Consider the following 24,140-nt stretch of genomic DNA (forward strand, 5'->3'; position numbering starts at 1 on the left):
CTTTGTGGCTCAGCCTAGGCCATCTGGAATCTCGCTCCTTCCCTCTCGGGGTCAGAGACTGAAGCTGAATGGCAGGCTGCCACTGAGCTGAGACAGTCCATCAGTAACAATGCCTTGGATTGAGTGAAGTCATCTACAGGCTTCACATGGGAGCAGCAGCCACTGGGAGAAGGCCCACTGCGTCACCCAAATCACAGAAAACAACTCAAACCAGCTCAGGAGAGGCGGGAGGTTAGACAGGAACTTGAGCGATGTCTCCCCACCTGACCATGCCAAAGTTGAAAAAAAAATTCAAAAGGGCTGCATTCCACAATCTGAAATGCAGATTTCCATCAAATGGTGGAAACTTTTTGTCCTTGTTATATGTACATAGTTTGCAATGTTGACTGAAAGGTCCAAGTTACTGAACACAATTATATTCGTTTTTGGCTAAATGCATATGCAACATATAATTACTGTAATTATCCTTGTAATAGGCAGATAGTTTTACACTACTAGAACACAGCTCCCTAACACACCTGTAGAATAAGTGAGCAGCTGAGGGTTAATGAAAATAAGTTTGCAAACCTTCCAGCAGAAAATTGTAGTTCAAACCCAACTGGGAATTTTACCTGAGGCAGAGATTGCTGTTGAGATACCTTGACAAGTGCATGAGGAATATTAGACGGCGCTATAAGATGTCTTTGGGGGACCATAAGTCCCCCAGGATGACCCATACTACTTAGTTCCTTCCTCGTTACTTCTTCCATGACCTCTGAAGCAGGAGTGCTTGTATGATGGGCAAGAGAAGCCTGAATCCTGCTTTCTGCATTAAATTGTTTCTGTTGCATAGCTTCTTCCTGCTGCTGATGCAATTGACTTTGCTGGTACAAGTGCCGATAGTGCGGCGGCTCTTGGTAGAAATACTGAGACGGCGCAGCCATCTGAGATGGGCGGGATTGTTCTTGGGAGTACTGGTGTGGCTGCTGCATGGTCTTGTGGTTTTGGTCTCGGTGATAAGGTGGCGGTGGCGGCTGCATCTGCTGCTGCAGAGGTTGCTGCAACTGGCACAAAATCTGCTGCGGCTGGTAGAACGGGACTGAATGCATGGGGCATTGCTGCTGCACTGATGTGTGTTGTTGCGGCTGATGCTGCTGGCGTACAAAGTATTGTTGCTGAGGCAGTTGCTGCATCTGCTGAGACAGCACCTGTTGAGCCTGCAGCTGCTGAACGTGCGACTGTGAGTGCTGCAACACTGACTGCTGCTGCGGCAGCTGGGACAATTGTTGGTACTCAAAATACATGTGTTGCTGTTGTTGTTGCTGCTGCTGCTGCTGCTGGATGGCTTGTAACTGTTGCTTCGATTGTGCAAGCGGAAACGCACAATGCACTTGCTGTGTTAAGGAATGTTGAAATCTTGGCACCGGCTGTGCAGCAGGTTGTTGCTGGTCAGCTGGAGGTTTTTGGGACAACAGTTGCCGGAGCGTGCTGTCACGCACATTCTCAACCATGGCAGCCTGGTTTAGCTGGCCTGACGCTACATTGTTCGCCTGTTGAATTCGGAGGTTCTGATTTGCAAAAACCTGCGTGAAGGAGTCCAACTTGTGCAAGACATCACTCGTCAATTTATCATTTGCCGAAGAATATACATAAGAATACCCATCTGGAGCATCAGCCTGAGCACTGGAGGTCCACATCATAGAGGGATTGCTAAGGTCATTCTGCATTTGGACATGATTGCCAGCATTGGAATGAGGCCAATTGTTTGGCCTAGATGGCTCTATCATAAGGCTTTTGGTAACAATTGGCATAGTTCCTGCTACTGCAGCTTCTCTTGAATGCGGAGGGAAATGAGGGGAAGGTGGAGAAGCTTGAGATGTGTCCAAGCCTGTGGATCCATAGCTATGGTTCATATTTCCACTCATGTTGGTCAGGGGGCTGGATTGCGGCTGTTGTGAATAGTACAGGTTTTCTGTGTTGTTCACAGCATGGTTTGACTTGTACAGCGGTTGGTCTCCCATCCTTTGTTCTTAAGGCAATTCAATGTTTCAACCACAATGCGATTGCCAAGCCTCTAACAAGGCATAAAAGATAACAAAAATAAGTTTGGAGTGCTCAAGTTCCCTGAGAAAATTTTTTCTTTAAGCCACAGTGGATTTAATACAATTTTTTCTTTTATTTCAAGTTGATCATTCTGGATCTTGTTCTCAAGTCAAATTGAATCTAGATTGTTGCATCACATCTTGATTAAAACATTTACGGCACTTCTCTAAGCAGTCCATGGGAAGTAAAACATCAATACACCTGTGACGAAAATGAGACAAAGAGTCAGTAAGTACGGGGAGCTTACGTTGTGATATTTTTCTGTTCATTAATGTTAGGACCGTTAGCACTGGGGAGTGGAATTTAAGATATTCAGATACCAAGACCATAACTCCGGCAAATTTGAACCCAAGTCCGAGAGATTCAAGACCAGTGCCTCACCAACTGAATCGTTTATAGTACACTTTAAGGATTCTTTTCTTAATAATTAAGTAGAGAATCTATGTGCAAACTGATGGCGTCATTGCAGCTTAAGCCAGGCAAAACTTTGAAAATTGGATGTTGTTGAGACCATCATAGACTCCCACTGTACATCTCATTAGTTTTTTAATAATCACACATTTAAAATCATTTTTGCTATTACCAGCAGAAACAATGGCCTAGGTTTGGAACAGATACAATGATCAGGCTATCAACACTCCACGATTGTGGAGTAAATTCGACTTAATGCGCAGTTAAGCTCTGAAATTAGGAAGTTACTATTGGAGTGCCTTTGCTCTCCCAAACACTGTGCTGCATTGATTCCTCACCAAGCAACTAGGTATTCAAATATATGAACACTTCAACTACAAACATGATAAGGTACCCAATGAAAAGGCAGAAAATGTTAAGGTTTGCCCAGTCATCTGCTGAAAAACCTCCCTTAACCCAACATCAAACCTTACTGGTGTGGAATCTCTACTCCAAATGTTACATTATTGTTGGGAATTTAAAAAGTGTAGTTTTGTCTTTTGGTTTCTTATCACTCTCTTTTAATCCCATCCTTCTTTGGTTCTCTTCCCACACTCCAAAGACGTGCAGGTTAGGTGAATTGGCCGTACTAAATTCTCCCTCAGTGTACCCGAGCAGGCACTGGAGTGTGGCGATTTTTATAGTAAGTGCATTACAATTTGAATGTAAGCCGACTTGTGACTAATAAATAAACTTTACTTTCACTTGCTTTCTCTAATTTGACATTGAAACACTTAGTCCAATTTCTGTTCCCTGATTCGAACAGAAAGAACAGTTCAATCTGACTGGTTAAGAAGTTACCTTTTAGCACAGATTTCAGGACCCCTCATGGAGGACGCCATATTGTTTCTACTTTTAGTTAGTTGTAACTTACGGTGCAAAAGCCCATAGAAAGTCTGTGGCCAAGCGTACAAACGGCTAGTACCTTGCATTTGCTGTTAACCATGAAATCTGGGCAAAGTTCACTGTTATTGGCTCCCAATTGCTGAACTACAATATTGTAACTGAAAGGTGAAGTCGAGAAACAGGGTTGTGATACCACTGAAATACAGACCAAGCTTTTGGGCCAGTTACCTTCTTTGCCTAGGCAAACAACTGCTGGTATTTCCCTTGTCTAGGTTGGTTTACATAAGCCACAAATCGAACAATGAGAAACAGCCCATTAAGAACATCAGAATGTCTCTGCAATCTATTGTGCTAGCATAGTTGAAACATTTCCTTCCTCAGTGTTTGCTAGTATTGCCTGCTATGGAGAGTTCCATTAGATATACACCTCTGAAAAAATTGATCATTGTGCAGCATTCCCACAACAAAATATATTAATATCAAACTCAACTTGCTTATCTCCTTGTTCTATGAAATTTAAATGGTGAATCACGTGGTTACATTTCAACTTTCTGAACATATTTAAAGGTTCAAAAAATACAGCTGTATAACTAAAAACTAAAACATCACATTTGTTCAAATAAAAACAGTGCAGCAGGAAGGGGAGAAAAATTAAATAAAATACAACGCTTTCCTACTTACTCAGGTTTTCCGCCAAACATTAGAGAGTGCATCATTCTCACGAGTACAAAGAGATCTTACATAATGCATCATTCGATGTTACATGCAAATTACTTACTATAACTGGAGTGCCCTGCATGCCCCACTCTGCTGGCAAGGAAGATGAAAACAAGATGCGTGTCCTTTAATACTGTGAGGCCGCTGATGGCTATCATTGCCTGCAATAAAATTCAAAGAGAACACTTACTTTGCTCATCTGTCATTAAGTCATACACATTCCAGCTACACACAACCAAGTGCCATCTCAGTTGTCAGCAAAGGTGCGCAAACAATATGCAAATCATTTAAATTATCAATTGCAGCTTTTTAGAACATGTACAGTAGTTAAAATTTTAAAAATAGCAGGAAGCAAAAATATGCATTAAGTTTAGCATTACACCATACTAGAGTGTCTCCTTTGAACATATCTTTTCTCTGTACAACTCATTTCCATCTGTTATGTGGATAATGCACCCAGAAAAAAAACATTAAATGGATAATAATGCCATCTCTTCTAAGATAAAAATCACGAACTTCCTCATTTCCTTCAGCATAAATACCAGCAGTAATATTTAATAGTATTTTATCCATAGATTTGGACTTGTTTAGTTTTCAGTTCATCTAAATCACAATGAACTTCAGTTATGCCCATCATTTGGTGTGACTCTATGAACTCACATTTAGTGAGTGCGTGCACACGTGTACCCACATGCGTACAAACCAAGGAGAGAACTCCTTTCCAACGATGATTTAAATTGCCATTACAGTTTTATCTCGAAAGAAACAAGCATTGAACAAGCTTTTTCTCCCCCTACATATACACAATATTACAGCAATCACAAAACAAACTTGCTCAGTCATAGGAAGATTGTTGATAAAGTGAACTTAAGACGACAAAGCGAACATAGAAATAGGATAGGGTTTGTCAATTTGATGAACTTTTTGCATTAAGAACTACTAATAAAAAAAAGAAATAAATCCATGTCATTGGTCAAATTAATCTGCATGTTCATATGAACACATATGTACAGTGTACAGACAGCTCTCCTGTCAGGATGCTAGAGAGACAAATGGTGATTTACACAAGCACTGGTCTCTCACCTGGATGCCTTCACTGTTTGGAAATTTTTTTAATCCATCTTCTGCTTCATTCCCACATTCATATACATTCTTCATAAATAGCTTTGCAGCAGTTTCACACTAACGGCTAAATATCTGCAAACTAAATTGAAGAAAATTTAAGTCAACACACCATTGCTTCTTCATGTTGTCATAAGGCTCATCAGAATGTGAAAAGTTATTTATCTGCGTGACGGCTCCACTAAGAATATTTGTTCATAGTCTGTATAAATTATAGCATAATATTCTTTCAATCACAGTACCCCTGATTAAAAGCCCTCAAGTCACAGTTATCCAATTTAAAAAGTATCGATTGCTGTTATTTATTATTTAGTTTAAATAATTGTTGGGAAGGAGTTCTCTCCTTGGTTTTTACGTGAGTGGGTACACTTGTATTATAGTTTTTAAATGATCTATTCATTTAAAATACTGTAAAACTCCATAAATTACAAGTGTCCCTAATGTTGAGTAATGGCATTGTTAATTACATGCAATTAGTTCTCGGATTTGAATATGGTGCACTCCCTCAAATCCTAACAGCAGTCAGTGTGAGAAGCTCCAAAACAGAAGATTCATCTTCAAACTCTGGCCTCCAACAGCAGCTGAACTCTTTATCGACAGGTTCCAGGCATTACACTTCGTTACGTACACACCCAAAATGATTACCAGAGAGGATGAAATTCAATCACTGATCTGGAACCTCAAATTTGCAAGCAACTGCACATATTGTTAGTTATTTTTTCAGAGCTGACCTGGTTTGCTCCTCCAAAAACTTGTGTTTCCCTACCCTCCATCTTGCTTGACATTCCAGCCCTTGAGCTGTCCCCACCCAACATCACAAACACAGTCAAGTTCAGGAAGAATGAGGTGGTGAGAGACGTGGGATCAGGGGATTCAGCACCAGAGGACTGGAAAGGAAAATGGGAAGATAGAGTGATTGTGAAATGACCTGAGGGGGGTGGTGGGGTGGAGAGGAGGGCAATGACATTTGTCAGAAAATTGTTAAAATGCACAATGAAGGAAGTAATGACAGGCCATTTACAAAGTCAAAATGCAATCCATCAGCGTCAGTGTGGTTTTATGAAGGGTAAACCACGTTTGACAAATTTGCTCAAGTTCTTCGAAGATGTAACGAGCAAACTGGATACTGTTGATCTTGTAAATGTAGCATAACTGGATGGCCAGAAGGCATTTGATAAAGAGCCACACAAAAGGTTCATACACAAGGTTATTTCACATGGGATTAGAGGTAATTTATTAGCTTCAATAGAGGATTGGCTCATCAACAGAAAGCACAGAGTCAGGATCAATGGGTCTCTCTCGGGTTGGCATAATCTAACCAATGGGAGCTACAGAGTTCGGTCCTTGGGCCCCAAAAGTTTATAATCTATACAATTTTATAATCTAGCCAAATTTGCAAATAACATGAAAACAGCTGGGATTCTAAGTTGTGATAATGAAATAAGAAATTTACAAATGGATATGGATTTGGATAGTTTAAGTAAATGCAGCAAACTGAATTTTGGCATTTGGCTAAAGGAAGAGAATATAAAAGGTAGTGAAGTGTTGCTCCCACTGTACGAAACATTAGAAAGACCACACTTAGGATATTGTGCACAGTTTTGATCCCCTTATTTATGGAGGGATGTAGCTGCATTGCAGGAAGTTCAAAGAAAGTTCATTGGATTGATTTTAGAGATGAGGAGTTTGTTTTACATAGCAAGATTGGGCTGTTTAGGTCATTTTCACTGGGGTTTAGAAGAATGAGGGCAGATCGAATTGAAGTGCACAAAATGCTACGGGTGACGGACAGTAGATGTAGACGAGATGTCTTTTTGCACAGAAAATCTAGAAAGAGGGATCAGAGTTTAAAGATAAGGGTTGGCAGATTTATAACAGAGACAAGGGGAAATTACTTCTCCCAAATGGTTGCAAGTGTGTGGAATTCACTACCCCAGAGTGCGGTGGATGCAGGGACTTTGAATAAATTCCTGCAGTCAAAAAATTGAGGCTAGGTTAGGAACAGCCCTTAAAATTGCCAATAATTGACCACTCAAGTGCCTCAATTCAGCGAAGGGCAGGTCCAAAGTTTGCCTGCCCCAGGCTACAAAGTCTCTGCGAGGTCGAGGCAGTCAGGAACTTGAAGGAATCCTGTTCCATCAATTTCAAACGACCCACACTACCCCACCCCCAGGCCCACCTATTGCCAGTGGGGGAATCAGACCATAATTTCTGCTGGGAGTCTCACTGTCCCTGTAAGAAAACCAATTTTGGTGTTTATGAAATGTCAATATTCTCACTTCCTAAACTATAGTTTTAAACCAAGCTGGTACATTTCAACTTCCACCTTAAACCTGAATGACCCAGTCATTTATTTCTCACTGTAAATCTTGTGAAAGTGGAAATTTGATTGCATTTTACATCCAGGTTTGCTATTGGAGAGAATAGTTCAATGTCACTGTCAACTTGATGATATAACTGTTGCCAAATGTCTCAAGCTCTTCTGAACTTTGTATGAGATTCACATGGACATTGCGATAGCAGACATCGATGCTCCAGAGATCACTAAAACTTTGTGGACAATTTTCATTCAAGTCAGTGGTGAGCACCACAGGTGTGCCACAGAATCTATGCCCTTACGTTAACTTATCGAGGCAAGAACACTATTACAATGGGTTTGCTCCTAATTTAGTTTCCTTCTCAATTACTCTGACAACATTCCCTTATTGTAACAACATTCAGGGGATGCAGATACAGAAAATGCACGAAACACACTGGCCAATTCGCATCTGCAACAAGAGGAGACACATTTGCTTTTGGGATATGGATCTGAGATTATTTTTGCAGAGCAAAAACATTGGAGTACACACATGGGAGTTTGCATATGCAACTAAACTGGTCTATTCCGGTTTGTTTATACAATATATACACAAATAGCCACCAGAGGGTGTTATGACACTCCTCCAACCTTTATGAAAAACCTGTGCAAAGTCCAAAATCCAAACAACTACAACACATTTTTTTTCAATTTATTTACAAATCAAAACTAACCACTCGTTTCCTATTACTGAGAAGATACTTTGTCTCTTGACCCAAACTCTCAGAACTTGGGGAAGGTCCTTGGCCATGAGGACCAGAGTCTGAGTTTCCCCAAGAAAGAGGGATTTTGACATTGATCATCAACTGAAATTTCCTCTTAATCAGACATGATTAGGCACAATGTGTGAGGTTCCAACTATCCAATTTATCAGACGAGTTTGAGATTTTTCCCAACACCCTCCTTCTTCTTGAACCTCTGACGACAAAACACGATCTATACATACACGACTGAACATCTTGAGCAAATATGTGGGAGGACCACATTTTTCACGACTCTCACTGGTAGCTATTTCAACCACTCATGATGATGATCTTTCACCTTAATCTTGCAGTTCAACTTCAGACTTCTTTCTCATACTCTTCCTCTATCATGACACTCTTTAAATCTTGTTTCTCTTCTACTGTCTGCGCTAAATGTGGCTTCAGCAATAAAAACCTTGTTCTAGACCGTCTACTAAGGAACAATTCAGCTGTATTCTGCCAGTTGTAGTGCGACGTGTTTTACAATAAACAAAATAATTCCCCAGTTTGAGATCCATGGCGACTGATGACAAGTCCATTTTTTTAGTCCAGCATTTTCTCAACAGGCACGTTTCAAAATTGGTTATGTGCACCCTGCTGCTCCATTGAATCAGGGTGTAAGATTGTGTTTCACCATTTACTCATCAATTTTACAAATCTTCCTGAACGAAATTAAGATCCGTTTTAGACATAAGTTTAGACACAATTTCCGCTGAGACCCGATAAACAGCAAAATAAGTTTTTTCTAGATGTCTTTCAATCCATTGGCACCCCCTCAACAAATCACATCTGCTGAGATTTTCTAGCATTTTCTGTTTTATTTCAGCTTAATATATGATCTTATGGTGGCAGGGAAGAAGCTGTTTTTGAGTCTGTTGTGCACGATCTCAGAATTGGTATAATTTTCCCAACAGAAGGTGGTGGAAGAGACTGTGCCCAGGACGCGTGGGATCCTCGATTGTGCTGGCTGCTATTCCAAGGCAGGGGGAAGTGCAGACGGAGTCACTGGATGGAAGGTTGGTTTGCATAATGAACTGGGCTTTGTTCACAACACTTTGTAGTTTCTTGCAGTCTTACACATAACAGTGATAACATTCAAGAGCGCAATTACAAGAGTGAAAAAGAGGGCTGGTGAGAATTTATTAAAATGTATTTTGCAAGTACCCCAGAACACTGAACAATTTTTTGTTGGCACTTCCTACAGGATTGATCTGTGGTTCTAACACCAAGGTATCCAATTAAAGTTCTGTCACCTATTCCCAAGCAAATTTCTGCCTCTTTTCCCAGAACAGATTCTCAATTTCTGGGATGACAAATTTCATACAGTATGTCTGACAAATATATTAAGTGATGCATTTATGATGGAAGAATGACCAATATCAATATAAATTAAATGCTATAAACAGTAAAAAGGATGCAGAAACAGACATCTGGAGTAGGTTAGCACTGATGACCGGCAAGTTGTACAGCTGTGAAACTATATTGGATTCTTGATTTCATAAACAGAGACAGAGAAGAGCAAAAAAAGTTACTAAATCCTTACAAAGTTACATGTTTAGTCTCAACTAGAATATTGAGCCCCGCTCTGGACATCACACTTCAGAAAGGATGACAAGGTCTTGGAGAGGATGAAAAATAACATTTCCAAATGTTGAGAGACTTCAGACTTTGGGGAAAACAGGAGGAGTTGAAATTGTTCTCCTCACGGCAGAGAGGTCAAGAAGAAAATAAATAAATTTTGTATATCGCGAGGGGGTTTCAATAATGAGATATTGTCTTCCACTGATATGTTCTTATGACTGGAGGATCAGCCATGATATGGAGATGCTAGCGTTGGACGGGGTAAACACAGTAAGAAGTCTCACAACTGTCTCAAAAAAGTCCAACAGGTTTATTTGGTAGCAAAAGCCACTAGCTTTCAGAGTGCTGCTCCTTCGTCAGCTAACTGGGAGTTCTGTTCACAAATAGGGCATATAAAGACATAAACACAATTTACAAAATAATGGTTCAAATGCGAGTCTTTACAGGTCATCAAGTCTTAAAGGTACAGATAATGTGAGTGGAGAGAGCATTAAGCACAGGTTAAAGAGATGTATATTGTCTCCAGCCAGGACAGTAAGAGATTTTGCAAGCCCAGGCAACTCATGGAGGTTACAGATAGTGTGACATGAACCCAAGATCCTGGTTGAGGCCATCCTCATGTGTGCGGAACTCGGCTATCAGTCTCTGCTCAGGAACTCTGCGCTGTTGTTTGTCGTGAAGGCCGCTTTGGAGAACGCTTACCTGGAGGCCAAATGCCTGTGACCGCTGAAGTGTTCCCCAACAGGAAGAGGACAATCTTGCCTGGTATTGTCGAGCGGTGTTCATTCATCCATTGTCGTAGCATCTGCAATGGTATCCCCAATGTACCATACCTCGGGACATCCTTTCCTGCAGCGTATCAGGTAAACAACGTTGGCCGAGTTGCAAGAATACGCATCAACCTTTTACCTGGTGGATGGTGCTCTCACATGAGATGACGGCATCCGTGTCGATGATCTGGCACGACTTGCAGAGATTGCTGTGGCAGGGTTGTGTAGTGTTGTGGTCACTGATCTCCTGAAGGTTGGGAAGTTTGCTGCGGACAATGGCCTGTTTGAGGTTGTGCGGTTGTTTGAAGGCAAGAAGTGGGGGTGTGGAGGATCAGCAACAGAGGACCCAGATTGAAGATAATTGGCAAAAGTAGAGAGGGTGACAACAAGCTTTTTTTCATACAGTAAATGATGATGATTGCGAAGAGAATTACCAAAAAAAGTGATTCGAATAGATTCAATACCAATTATTAAATGGAAATATATACATGAAAAGAAAATCTTCCAGGCATTACAGGGGAAGAACAGCTGAGTGGGACAAATTGAATAGCTCTTTGAAAGAATTGACACAGACACAATGGGTTGAATGGTGTGCTTCTGTAACACAGCTAGATTCACTTGTTTGAAAATCAAATTTAGTATTTCTTGTTCATGGAGTAAGGTATATATTAGTCTGTTTTCATTTGGTGTTGCCTCTAATTCAGTATTCATTCATAGCCCTTCTGCATTAGTAATATATACCAATATACCCAAGAGAACTCCTCAGAAGCCCCAACAACTGAAGGTGAAAGAGTCAGACTCTACAGTGTCAACAGAAACATTTGTCCTATAACTTATCGCAAGTGGTTTGCAGACTAAGAAATATATTTAATAAATCTCAACTAATTTTGACTCGCAACCTATAATGGCAAACCATCACCACCCAGTTTCTTGTCGTTTTTAACCTCATCCACCTACTCAAATTTATCTACATCCTGCTGAATCCCAATATGTGGTTTGCCTACTCATGAAACTGTGAATACCCTACCAAACACATCGTATGTGGTTTGACCATCAGATCATAGCTTTCATTCAGAAGTAGTTATTACCTTTTATGAATAGAAATGATTCACACGGTGATCTGAAGCGGAAGTAATTGTCAAATCTCAACTAATACCTTAATAAAGTCAGTTTTGTTCCGAGTGCATAAACCTAGGAGAGTCTCTACTTTTGAGATTTTCGTAATAACAAACCTAGTGACTAACCTTACAATGTACAGAAACGCACAAGATGAGCATCTTTTTGGAAACTAATTTATTATTGTCATAAATGAGTTTACATTAATACTGCAATGAAATTATTGTGAAAATCCCTGAGTCGCCACACTGTGGCATCTGTTCGGGTAAAGAGAGAGAATTTAGCACGGCCAGTGCACCTAACCAGCATGTCTTTCGGACTGCAAGGGGAAACCAGAGCACCCGGAAGAAACTCACACAGACACAGGGAGAATGTGCAGACTCCGCACAGTCACTCAAGCCAGGAACTGAACCATTCATATTATTGTCCTGTAAAGCATTAGCTCTGCTATTTGAATTGTTCATTCAATAAATTAATTTTGATCCTTTGAGCAAAATTCAGCAATAAATACAGCATTTGCAACATGCATAACTATAAGAAGGGGAGTAATTACTAAATTAAATTAATGTGCTGCTTTTGCTTGAAAAGCTTTTGACAGTTTGGCAGGTAAATGCAATGCCACATGTGTTACAAAGCCACAGAAGTCAGGAAGGTTCTCAGTTTGATCAGCAAGTTGATGTCAGCCAGGGGAGTACAGAGTGTGCAATGGGCCTGAATATCCCTGGGCAATGCAAGTTGGAGGCTGGGAGGCAAATCATTTAATATGATCACTACTAAATGGCCATTGCTAGGAAGTACACATGACTAAGCTTGCCTAGGGAAGCACGGTGACACAGCAGTTAGCGTGGCTACCTCGCAGCTCCAGGGACCCAGGTTCAATTCCAGCCTTGGGGAACTGTCTCTGTGGAGTTGCCATGTTCTCCCCATGACTACATGGTTTTCTTCCGGGTGCTCCGGTTTCCTCCCGCAGTTGAAGGATGTGCGGATTAAGTGAATTGGCCATGCTAAATTGCCCCTTAGTGTATTAGCAGAATAAATATGTGGGGTTATGGGCCTCAGTGAGATTATTGTTGGTGCAGACTCGATGAGACGAATAGCTTTTTCTGCACTGTAGGGATTCTATAATCTCCAGCAATTGTTCTGCTCACGTTTACAATCCAATCTAATGCACCTGGAATGGCCACTTAAGAGTTATTTATTAGTGTCACAAGTAGACTTACTTTAACACTGCTGTACAGAAATTACCGTGAAAATCCCCTAGTCGTCACACTCCGGCACCTGTTCGGGTACACTGTGGGAGAATTTAGCATGGCCTACGCACCTAACCAGCACATCTTTCAGACTGTGGAAGGAAACCAGAGCACCAGGAGGATACGCATACAGACACAGGGAGAACGTGCAGACTCCACGCAGACAGTCACCCAAGCCAGGAATTGAACCCAAGTCCCTGGACCTGTGAGGCAGCAGTGCTAACCACTTTGCCACCCTGTCATCTGTGACTCAAAGGAGTCACAAGAGGATAACAGGACAGATCAGATCAGAACCCAGAGTCTGGTTTCTGACAATAACAGGCCTTCAACTTTTTTTTTTAGACAAAAGAGGGTGTTAGGCAGCAAAATTACAATTAGAAAAAGTCTCTCTCATAGCTCTTTATAAAGCCGAGGACCCAAAGTGGCAAGCCATCCGTCCAAGAGTCAACCAAATGAATCATACAATGGAAATTTCAAGTGAACAGCTCTATGATTCGCATTTTAATTACAAAATCTCAGAATGGGATTGTCTTACATGAAAATTATCACTGTCTCTAATTTAAGCAATATTATGTTGTCACATAGATGACAGTATAATAGACCTCTCAAATTACAACTACCCCAGAGTGAGGAGCCAGTTAAACTACCAGAATGATTTAGCTCAGCCTACACTTTCATTTCTGAATGTACTGTATGCACCAGTATAATAAACTTTTTAAATTATAATTATCCTAAAGCAAGGGCTCAGTTAAACTACTGTACAATAGAATGTTACAACTCAGTCTGCACTTATATATCTGAGTGCACTGTACATGCCAATGCAATGACTGCAGTCCCACAGAACCCACTGTTCGGTATATTATTTAGGATACAACATCTTGTGGTTCCAATCAGTGCAGTAAGTACAAATGCTTCACTTACAATTTTCCATCTGTCGGTGCACATGGTGGATGGAGACTACGGACCTGCTCGAGTTAGGACTGCCTATTGACAGCTTCAGCTTCCCATCAGCATTCAACATGTGCTCACAGTAAAAGTCTTGATGCCACATGGATTCCCTGTCTGTGACATTCCAAAACAGGCTGCTACACTACGACTCAGCACAGTTGCTCAATCAGACTGCAAGTGTCTATTTTGCAATATGGAACTGTGGGCAAATACCATTGATTCCTTGCGTAGCATTGGCTTGAATCCTATTATCAGATAGTCAACCTGGATTGCTCACTAAGGAACATAGTCTGGGATTTATTGTGGGTATACGTATACAAAGTCACGATGTTCAAAGAAATCCATTTGTTGCAGGATATGCAGTGCTTTGCCACTGATCGTGATTGAGGCAAAGGGAACTGCAGCTTTTGGGGAAGAGTCAAAAGATAATTTAAGGCAAGGTTGAGGAATGACGACAAGTCATGATCAGGGTAAGTGGGATTAGCTTTGGGTTTTCTTAAACAAAGGTGGCATCTCTTAACTCGAGCAGACCCATCGACTGTACAACTTGCACAGGCAGATGGGGAACTGAAACTTAAACATCCTCATATGCTGTACTGACAAAGATAATTAAGGAGTTATTATCGTAAGGAGAGAAGGAGAAATGGCACAAAACTGGCAAAGGGACTTGTTATTTGAAGTACCTAATTCACTGTACATTCATCGGCTGTAAGGAACTTTGAGAAGTTCAGGCATTGTGAAAAGCACTTGAAAAATACAAGTCTCTCTCTCTGAACACACAGTTTTGATTAATTCAAATTATCTATCTTCCTTTCATGTCAATTTAATAATGCATGCAGGAACCCTTCTAGAATAGCCAGATGTTCAAGTTTATTTGTTTCTCAGCGTACTAGACACAGGCTAAGAACACAAAAAGGTTCAGTTCTTAGAATCCTTAATAAACTTTTATCTAAGAAGCTGCAAAACATTACCAAAAGTTTATTGACTTACTATTTTGGACTAAAAAAAATCAATGTGAAAGACTGCAATTTCCCAGGACCACCTGGGAGAGGTTGTCCTCCTAATCCAGGTGGTATTACAGAACATGGCAGAAATGAGCCATCACATCTTTTGACAAGCACAGATGTGCAGGGCACTACCTCTTGTTCATCACCAGATAGAATCACCATCTATGGGAGGCCCTTGGTCATGCAAGTCATCTCCCTAGGATGGGCTTGACATTCTCGTCTCCCACATCTTACGACTTATCCCCTGGACAATGGACCTGAGGCCAGGCCTCGTCTTGAAGTTATGCTGGTGGCAGCACCGAGGCCATCCTCGCCTCTTCAACTGGATCACTGCCATCAAGCTCGCATCACTGAGCGCAGGCTTCATTATTCAATCCTCCTCCTCTCCAAGAACTGATAGATCCAACAGATTAAAGAGTCATGGGCAAGAGTAAAGCTTCCAATTGACACTGTTAAGCCCTCAAGCTGCATCTGTGTAACTTGCTGCTCCTTGATCCAGCGTTCCAGCTAAGATGTAACTTCACAGATCAAGATGCCACCCCATCTACTTGGCATCTTAATCCCAGAGAGGTTAGAGGAGGGTCAAATACATCCAGGATAAGTTCAACCTTATCTAACGGACTCCTTCTGAGAGAGATCTGGTATACTGATTATGCCTATACTCTTGGAACAACTGGATGCCCTTTGGGTTATTAACCATCACAATTGCACTCAAGAGACTTTCATTGGTCATGTGGCAAATATGCAGCAACTGCGCTCCCTTCGTAATTAGCTACATCTTCCATTCCTCTCTGTTGATCGACTTTATGGCGAACCCAGAGACTCCTGCAATCCCATGTTAAAGTGCACCAGATGTCACAGGTTCGAAGTGTACCTTCTCAATAAAGTCCTCTTCTTCTCCCCACCACCCCGCACCCAACCGTACCAAGCGTCCTTCACCCTCAAGTCTTTGACACCCTCCCTCCCCCCTCAAACCCCCACGTTGGTCTCTGTTTTAGAGTGCAGCCCTGCCTGAGGCCCGCAGCACACAATTGTTGTCCTGCTGGAATAGTCTGGTGATCACAGTGAGCAGCCTAGCTCAACAATCAAGAGTTTCACCACACATGCCCACTCGTGTGGGACAGCACTATCATTGAGGAACCATAGTTGTGCTGTTGCAGGTAAGTTTTGAATGTTGCACTCACCTTAAAGTCACAAGTAAAATGAGGGTGGACAGCTGCACACAACTTGCATCTGGTTATTATTTAAAACCAGTTTAATTTCCTGCCACTTAGCATGTAATTGGGAAGGTGAAATGCAATTCCTGAGAGTTGTGCTTTAATGAATATACATAACAGGTGAATTGTATGCAAATGGCATTTACAACATGGAACAGTGGGGAAGGCTAACACCCATCACCCTGCCACAAAAGCGGGGAGGAGAAAATTCGAATCCGTTTTCCACCCATAGGGATCCAACTTTGGACCTCACTCCGAGTTTTCTGCCAACTCCCACCACGTTGGCGGGACTGGATAGCTCCATCCTGTGATATTAAATATCGAGTTGGAAGATAAATATCAAAAAGCATTATACACTCATTGGCTGTGAATAACTTTTGAGAAATCCAATGGTGGTGAAAAGCACTATTATAAATGCAAGTCCATCTCTCCAACATCCATATAGCAAAGTTTATGTGCAAATTTTCAAGTGGACTTTACAATAGTAGGAAGTACAATAGTTAAAACAAGTCTTTTTGTTTATTTTCAAACCTAAGGAATTGTGATAATCAACTTTCAATAGTTTTGTTTTAAAAAGTCAGTAAGCTATTCATTGCTAAAGATGCGGGCATAGAACAAATTCACTTTATTGTTGCCTGTTTCTACAGGAACAAAGTGAAGGGAGGAGACATTTCTGCTGTAAGTATGTCAGAACACAAACTTATATTTAGCACAAGATTTTATCAAACTATCCAACAGATGGACTCCACTTCTCTTTTGGCAGCCTGTATAGGAAGTAACTTTTTTTTTGCTGGCTCAAAAACAAAACAAGATAACAAACCCCATAAAAGTTCCCTGAAGTGCTCCTTGAACACCCATGGGCAAAAAAAAGGTGTTCACATTGTCCAAACACATGCCCAATTTCAACAGCAATTTCTGGATGGCAATTATAACCTAGAAAACTATTAAGTTTATACTCCAACTGAGTTCATTAAAACCGAACAGAGTGCCTCAACTGCCAGATCAAGGTTGCTAACAATGCAGATTGGAAGTGTCATGGATGCTGTACATGTATAACGAAGAGAAAATGCTGGAAATGTTCAGCAGGTTTGGCAGAATCTGAGGAGAGAGAAACAGGGTTGATGCTTCAAGTCAGTGACACTTAGTCAGGACCAGGACCAGAATCAGAATCAAACTAGAAATTATAAATGGGGCCATAATTTTTTGTTCAGGTATTGGTGAGGCTAATGGCTTTTGTGCGTGTCAATGCCACAAACACTTTGGGCAAAGGCAGCTGCATTATTACTGTGGCAGAGACTTCTCATTAGTTTGGAAAAAAAATGGCATCCCATTGTCTAACTCATCATTCAAATGTACTGAACAGCTTGAATTGCTGTATTTACATGGTAGATAAGAATGCAAAAGGGTTACAGCACAGAAACAGGCCACCTAGCTCAACTAGTGTATGCCAGTGAATATGCTTCACAAGCCTTCTCTCACTCTGCTTCATCTAATCCTATCAACATAACGTTCTATTCATTTCCCTCTCATGTACTTATCTAAATACCCCTGAAATGCATCTGTTATTCACATTTACAAGGAGTGGAAAAAGTAGGTACATAACATCTTTTCTGTTGTTAAAATTCCATTGAATGGAGCTGAAAAGAACTCAATTACCAAATTAAAATTGCCAAAAATTGAGAATGCAATTACTCAATTATCACATTACGTGCTCTTTGGATCAGTAAAGGTGACCAACTTCATTTCTCCCTAGTAGATTGTTCTTGAAAATATAAACATAAATTAACAATGGGAAGCTAAATCTTGCCCCTTTCACATTCAATTCACCTTTAACATCATGGCAAGCATCGATTACTCCAAACAACCTCTTTGGCACTGACAATTAGCAATTACAAGTTAAGGCTCATTCTTTGAGGTTTTGTATTTGTGGCAATTTTAAAAAAGTGAAATTGAAAACTTTTGAATATTTTTCTTATTGTCCTTGAATCCAATCTTTCTTCCACTCTATTCCTCTTTCTGCTTCCAACTCAGTACTGAGCTCACCACACAAATCTATGTTTCCCCCTCAATATTTGTGCTTTTACTTTCATAATCCTTCAATCTCATCCGTAAAGGAATTACACAATAGTTTCTTGTCTTGCTTTTAGGTCACAGTTCTCCATTTCCCTCACTGCAATCTTATAAGCAACCTGCAAATATTGTATACTCAAATGCATAAGGCCTAGTCAAACATCAAATGCTCATCATTAGATTAACGTCCACAGTAAATTCGGGCCCACGATTTGCAATATTGCCCATTACTGTGTCATCATAGCCTTTAGTTCAAGGGTCATCACATGAAATGTGTATTGGAAATTTCAGGCCTGGTTGCTGAAGGGCTTACAACAAAAACGCTCCAAAAATAATGGACATCAAAAATCACTCAGCAAGTTTCTAAAATGAGTAAAATGTTTAAAAGTTTATTAGTCACAAGTAAGGCTTACATTAACACTGCAATGAAGTTACTGTGCAATTCCCTTTGTCGCCATACTCTGGCACCTGTTGGCGTCAATGCCCCCAAACAGCACGTCTTTCAGACTGTGGAAGGAAACTGGAGCACCCGGAGGAAACGCACGCAGATACAGGGAGAATGTGCAATCTCCAAACAGACAATGACCCAAGAGGGGAATCGAACCCAGGCCCCTGGTGCTGAGAGGCAGCAGCACTAACCATTGTGCCACCATGCCACCCATTAGTTGAACATGAAATTATTTGTGATATGAGCTACATCTAATGTATCACTGTGTATTTCTTCATTTCTAAACTTCAACTTCCCCCCTCAAATTCAACAAGTGCAGCACAAGCCCATCCATCTTGATTGAAAGTAAAACTCAAAGCAAGAGAAATGAGGCAGTATGACTTGACAGTCCACTTAACTAACCACTCAGTTGCCAAGGTTGGAAACCCAGCCATTAATTTCTTATGGTCTATTGTGAGGCTCAAACAACTGAATGAGGAGATATTTTTCAATGTGGCTGCAAGGATGTCAAATAAATTACACAAACATTTTTGCTCAGCTTGATATAGTTTAAGTAGAGCTGTCCAAGAGTAATTATTTTTACATACTGATGAATCTACTCGACCCGCAGTGAATACATTTTGATAGAAATAGTGATGATTTTATTTGTACAGTGTTCTTTCAGATTTAGAGTACTATATACATATACATCTGTTTCTTCTGTCACTAGATCATGCTGAAAGAATCTTCACAACCTCAACATCATACCTCACCCCAAATTCAGTTTGCAGCCAATTTCCATCTCAGCAAACTTCCTCTTCCACATCCTTCCTCAAGTGCAGTGCCCAGAATTGGACACAATTGAGATCAAAGTAGTGTTTAATAAAGGTTCATCATAACTTCCTTGCCTTTATACTCTACGCCTTTATAAATAAAGCCTAGAATCCGTACACCTTTGTATGCACTTGCTCGATCTTCCCTGTCACCTTGAACAATTATATGCACTTATACCCCATGTTTTGACCATCCTCTTCCAAAATTGCACTCTTGCGTGTCATCATTCTTTCTACCAAAAGGACTGTCCCATTTCATACTTCTCTGCATTAAATTTAGTTTACCTCATGTCCATCTGAAGTTGAACACAAAACACACAACTTCAATGTTTTGCATCATTTGCAAATTTTGAATTTGTGCCCAGGCACCCAAGTCAGTGTTACCAAGAAAAGCAGTGTGGTCTTGTGATAATTGTGAGGAATGCCACTGTAAAACTTCCTCCAGCTGGAACAACAGCCACTTGCTACAGTTGCCAATCTACCACCATTCAAATAATGCACTGCCATTCTACTTTTCCTATCAAAGTGGATAACTTCACACTTATTGTGTACAACATTGAATACAGGAGTTGGGATGTCTTGTGGAAGTTCTACAAGACATTGGTAAGACCACATTTGGAATACTGTGCGCAGTTCTGGTCACCCTATAATAGAAAGGATATTATTAAGCTAGAAAGAGTGCAGAAAAGATTTACTAGGATGCAACTGGGACTTGATGAATTGAGTTACAAGGAGAGGCTGGATAGACATTTTTTTCTCTGGAGCACAGGAAGCAGAGGGGTGACCTTACAGGGGTCTATAAAATAATGAGGGACATAGATAAGGTAGTCAATATCTTTTCCCAAAGGTAGGACAGTCTAACACTAGAGGGCATAGGTTTAAGGTGAGAGGGGAGAGATACAAAAGTGTCCAAAGGGGCAATTTTTGCACAAAGGGTGGTGAGTGTCTGGAACAAGCTGCCACAGCTAGTAGTAGAAGCGGATACGATTTTGTCTTTTAAAAAGCATTTTGATAGTTCCATAGATAAGATGGGTATAGAGGGATATGGGCCAAATGCAGGCAACTGGGATTAGCTTAGGGGTTTAAAAAAAGGGTTGGCATGGACAACTTGGGCCAAAGGACCTGCTTCCATGCTGTAAACCTCTATGACTCTATTCACATTATACTGCATCTACCATGAATTTGCCCACTCACTCGACTTGGATAAATCATCTTGAAGCCTCTTCACTTCCTCTTCACCTTCAATTCCACTTACTTTTGTGTCACCAATGAATTTGAAAATATTACAATTAATTCCCTCATCCAAATCACTGAATATATCTTGTGAACGGGCCCAAGCACTGATCCCTGTGATTACGACTAACCAGCACCTTCCACTTCAAAAAGGCCCATTTATTCCTACTCTTTCCTGTCTGGTAACCAATGCTCAATCCATGCCAATTTTTACCCCCAATCCCATTCACTGAATTCTGCACACCAATCTCTTGCGTGGGACTAACGCTTTCTGAAAATCTAAATACATCACATCACTGGTTCTCGCTCATCTATTTCCTCAAAAAAATCTCCAATAGATTTTGTCAAACATGATTTCCCTTTCATAACTCCGTCGTGACTTTGTCTAATCCGGATGATATTTTCTAAATGCCCTGTTATCACATCATTTCTAACAGACGCCTGCTACTGATGTTAGGTTAACTGCTTTATAATTCCCCGCTTCCTCCTACCCTCTTTTTGTAAATAGTGGTGTTACATGCCACCCCCTCATATGCTGGGACTGTTCTAGAATCTACCCAAGCTTGGATGATTACAACTACTGTATCCACGATTTCCACGACCACCTCCTGGGAGGTACATGATCAGGGATTCGTCAGCTTTCACTTCAATTAATTTATCTGACACTATTATTTTATTAATACTAATTTCCATCAATTCCTTCTTTTCACTAAACTGAGAAAATTCATCAAGTGTGAACAGCAATTTTTTTTTCAACCAACTGGCAACAAACAAGAGGGGATGTAATTCTCAACCCAGTCTTGGGGAATGAAGAAGGGCAAGTGGGTAAAGTGAAAGTGGGCAACCATATCAGGGTTAATATTCACAGCGCACAGGAAAGGACAGAAACAGCACAGGGGTAAAAGTTTTGAACTAGGGGAAGGCAAATTTTGCAGGAATGAGCAAGGGCTTGGCTGGCTGAGGTGGATTTCACAGGCCTGCTAGATGATAAATCAGAGGCAAACCAGTGGGAGGCACTAAAAAGTGAGATCCTACATGTACAAAATGGACACATCCCCAAAAATAAAGAGTCATACTGCCAAATCTAGATCCCCAGTTGTCTTAAGGAATAGAGGTGAAAATCAAACAGAAAAAGCAAGTGCACAATAGGCGCGAAGAACAAAGCATTGCAGCTAGCCTAGATGAATGTAGGAAGTGCAAGGACCAAGTAAAAAAGGAAATGAGAACAAAGAGGGCATGAAAAAAGATTAGCAACTAAAGTTCAAGAAAAGCCAAAGATGTATTATCAATATATTAACGGTCACATATTTGTTAATGAAAACGTGGGACCTATCAGTGATCAAGGGAGATTTGCATGGTTGATGCAGATGTAGTAATCAGCAGGAACACTGAGGTATCAGACAGGAGAATCAAAGAGAGTAAGTAGTTGAAGGATTGGAATCCTTGGAAGTTGATCGGCCACCATTGCCAGATGGGTGGTTTCCGAGGCTCCTGAAGGTGGTCAGTGAAGAGATAACAGGCGCTCAGAGAATGATTTTCCACTCCTCACAAAACACAGGGGAGGTACTGGAGGACTGGAGAAATGCAAACATAATTCCATTCTTTCAAAGGGAATCACAAGAAATGCTGAACAATTATAGGTCTGTTAGTCTTACATCAGTAATGGGCAAATTAGTAGAATCAATCGAGTGATAGGATTAACATAGGAAGGCACAGATTAATCAGGAAATGGTCAACATGGATTTGTTAAAGGGAGATTTTGCCTCACAAATGTGATTGAATTCTTTGAGAAAGTGATAAGAAAGGTTGATCAATGTATTGTATGCATGGATTAGAGCAAAGTGTTTGTCAATGTCCCACATGGCAGACAAGTCAAAAATATAAAAGCCCATGGGATACAGGGTAATGTGGCAAACTGGGTCAAAAGTTGTAAGTAACAGGAATCAAAGGGTAATGGTCAATGGATGTCATTGCGAATGGATACTTGTTTCAAATGGTGTTCCATAGAGCTTGGTGTTGGGACCCTTATTGTTTGTGCTATATATTAACAATTTCAACATGAATGCAGAAGACACAATTGGGAAATTTGCAGATGAAACAAAGGGTGGCCAAGTAATGGTAACGTAGAGGATAGCTATAATCTCCAAAATAATATAGATGGGTTGATGGAGTGGGCATGAAGAGGCAGATGGATTTTAACACAGAGTTCATGCATTTATGGAGGTCAAACAGTTATAGGGAAAACACAATAAATGGGAATATATTAAGAGGGATAGATGAAGTGAAAGATCTCGGCATATAAGTGCACAGGTCCCGAAAGGCAGCAGTTCAAGTAGACAAGGTTATAATGAAGGCATATGGAACGCGCTCTTTCATTGGCAGAAGTAAAGAATATAAAAGCAAGGGAAAAAAGGTTGGAATTGTATAAAGTACCGAGAGGTCACAATTGGATTATTGTGCACAGTTCTGGTCACCACATTACAGAAAGGACGTAATTTTTCTGGAGAGACAACGCAGAGGTGATTTACAAGAATGTGCCCAGAGCTTGACAAGTGTAACTATGAGGAGATATTGGATAGGGTGGTATTATTTTCCTTGGAACAAAGAAGACAGAGAGGTGACTTTATTGAGATGGACAAAATAATTGAGGAGAAGAGATGGAGTGGACAAGATAAAATTGCTTCCCTTGTTGGAGAATTCTAAAGCCAGGATAAGTGGCAAAAGGTGTGGAGGGGACATAAGGAAGGCCTTTTTTATATGGAGAGTAGTGAGTGTCTGGAATTCACTGCCCAAGTTGGCAGTGAAGGCAGAGACTCTAAACACCTGGATCTGCACCTCAGGTGCTCGAAGTTGCAGGGCCATGGGCCATGTGCAAGATGATGAGCTGTCATAAACAAGATGTCTGAATGGCCTCCTTGTACGCTACAGCTTTTCTATGGTTCAATGATTACTGTAGCAGCCTTGTTACATGAATCCCTAATTTCCTGTTTAATGCCATTATCTACCTTACTACCACCACTTGGAGGCTTATAGACAACTCCCATTGATATTTTCGACCCCTTGCAGCCTCTTAGTTCTACCAGACTGATTCTGTATCTGGATGTTCTGAGCCAATATCCTTTCACTGTTGCTCTGATTTCATTATTTACTCATATCACTACCCACCTGTTATTTTCCTTCCTAAATATTGAATATTTAGTTCTCAGCCTGGTTCACCTTACAGCCATGTCTCCATAATCACCATCATACACTCATTTACAATGACTTGTGCAGTTCATTCATCTACCTTATTGCAAATGTTTTGTGCACTTGGGTAAAGTACCTTTAGATTTGTCCTTTTAACATTTATACAGATTTGTATTATGATCCTAT

General features: G+C 40.7%; 1 protein-coding gene across 5 annotated transcripts in view; it reads right to left on the reverse strand.

Moving 5' to 3' along the window:
- The window catches only part of LOC145351007 (transcriptional-regulating factor 1-like), a 199,670-nt gene that overhangs the window by 59,824 nt on the left and 115,706 nt on the right, over positions 1 to 24,140 (reverse strand). For 4 of the 5 annotated variants that reach the window (XM_080200583.1, XM_080200584.1, XM_080200587.1 and 1 more), the window contains exons 3-5: positions 5,179 to 5,299; positions 4,157 to 4,256; positions 612 to 2,283 (exon numbers count right to left, since the gene is read on the reverse strand). In XM_080200583.1, the coding sequence (XP_080056709.1) occupies positions 612 to 2,000 (1,389 nt within the window). In that variant the 5' untranslated portion in view covers positions 2,001 to 2,283; positions 4,157 to 4,256; positions 5,179 to 5,299. The remainder of the gene's footprint in view (positions 1 to 611; positions 2,284 to 4,156; positions 4,257 to 5,178; positions 5,300 to 24,140) is intronic. The other variant, XM_080200585.1, reaches the window with a different exon arrangement.

Source organism: Carcharhinus amblyrhynchos, chromosome 12 (assembly GCF_965287045.1).
Source record: "Carcharhinus amblyrhynchos chromosome 12, sCarAmb.v2.hapA, whole genome shotgun sequence".
In the NCBI taxonomy this organism is placed as follows: domain Eukaryota; kingdom Metazoa; phylum Chordata; class Chondrichthyes; order Carcharhiniformes; family Carcharhinidae; genus Carcharhinus; species Carcharhinus amblyrhynchos.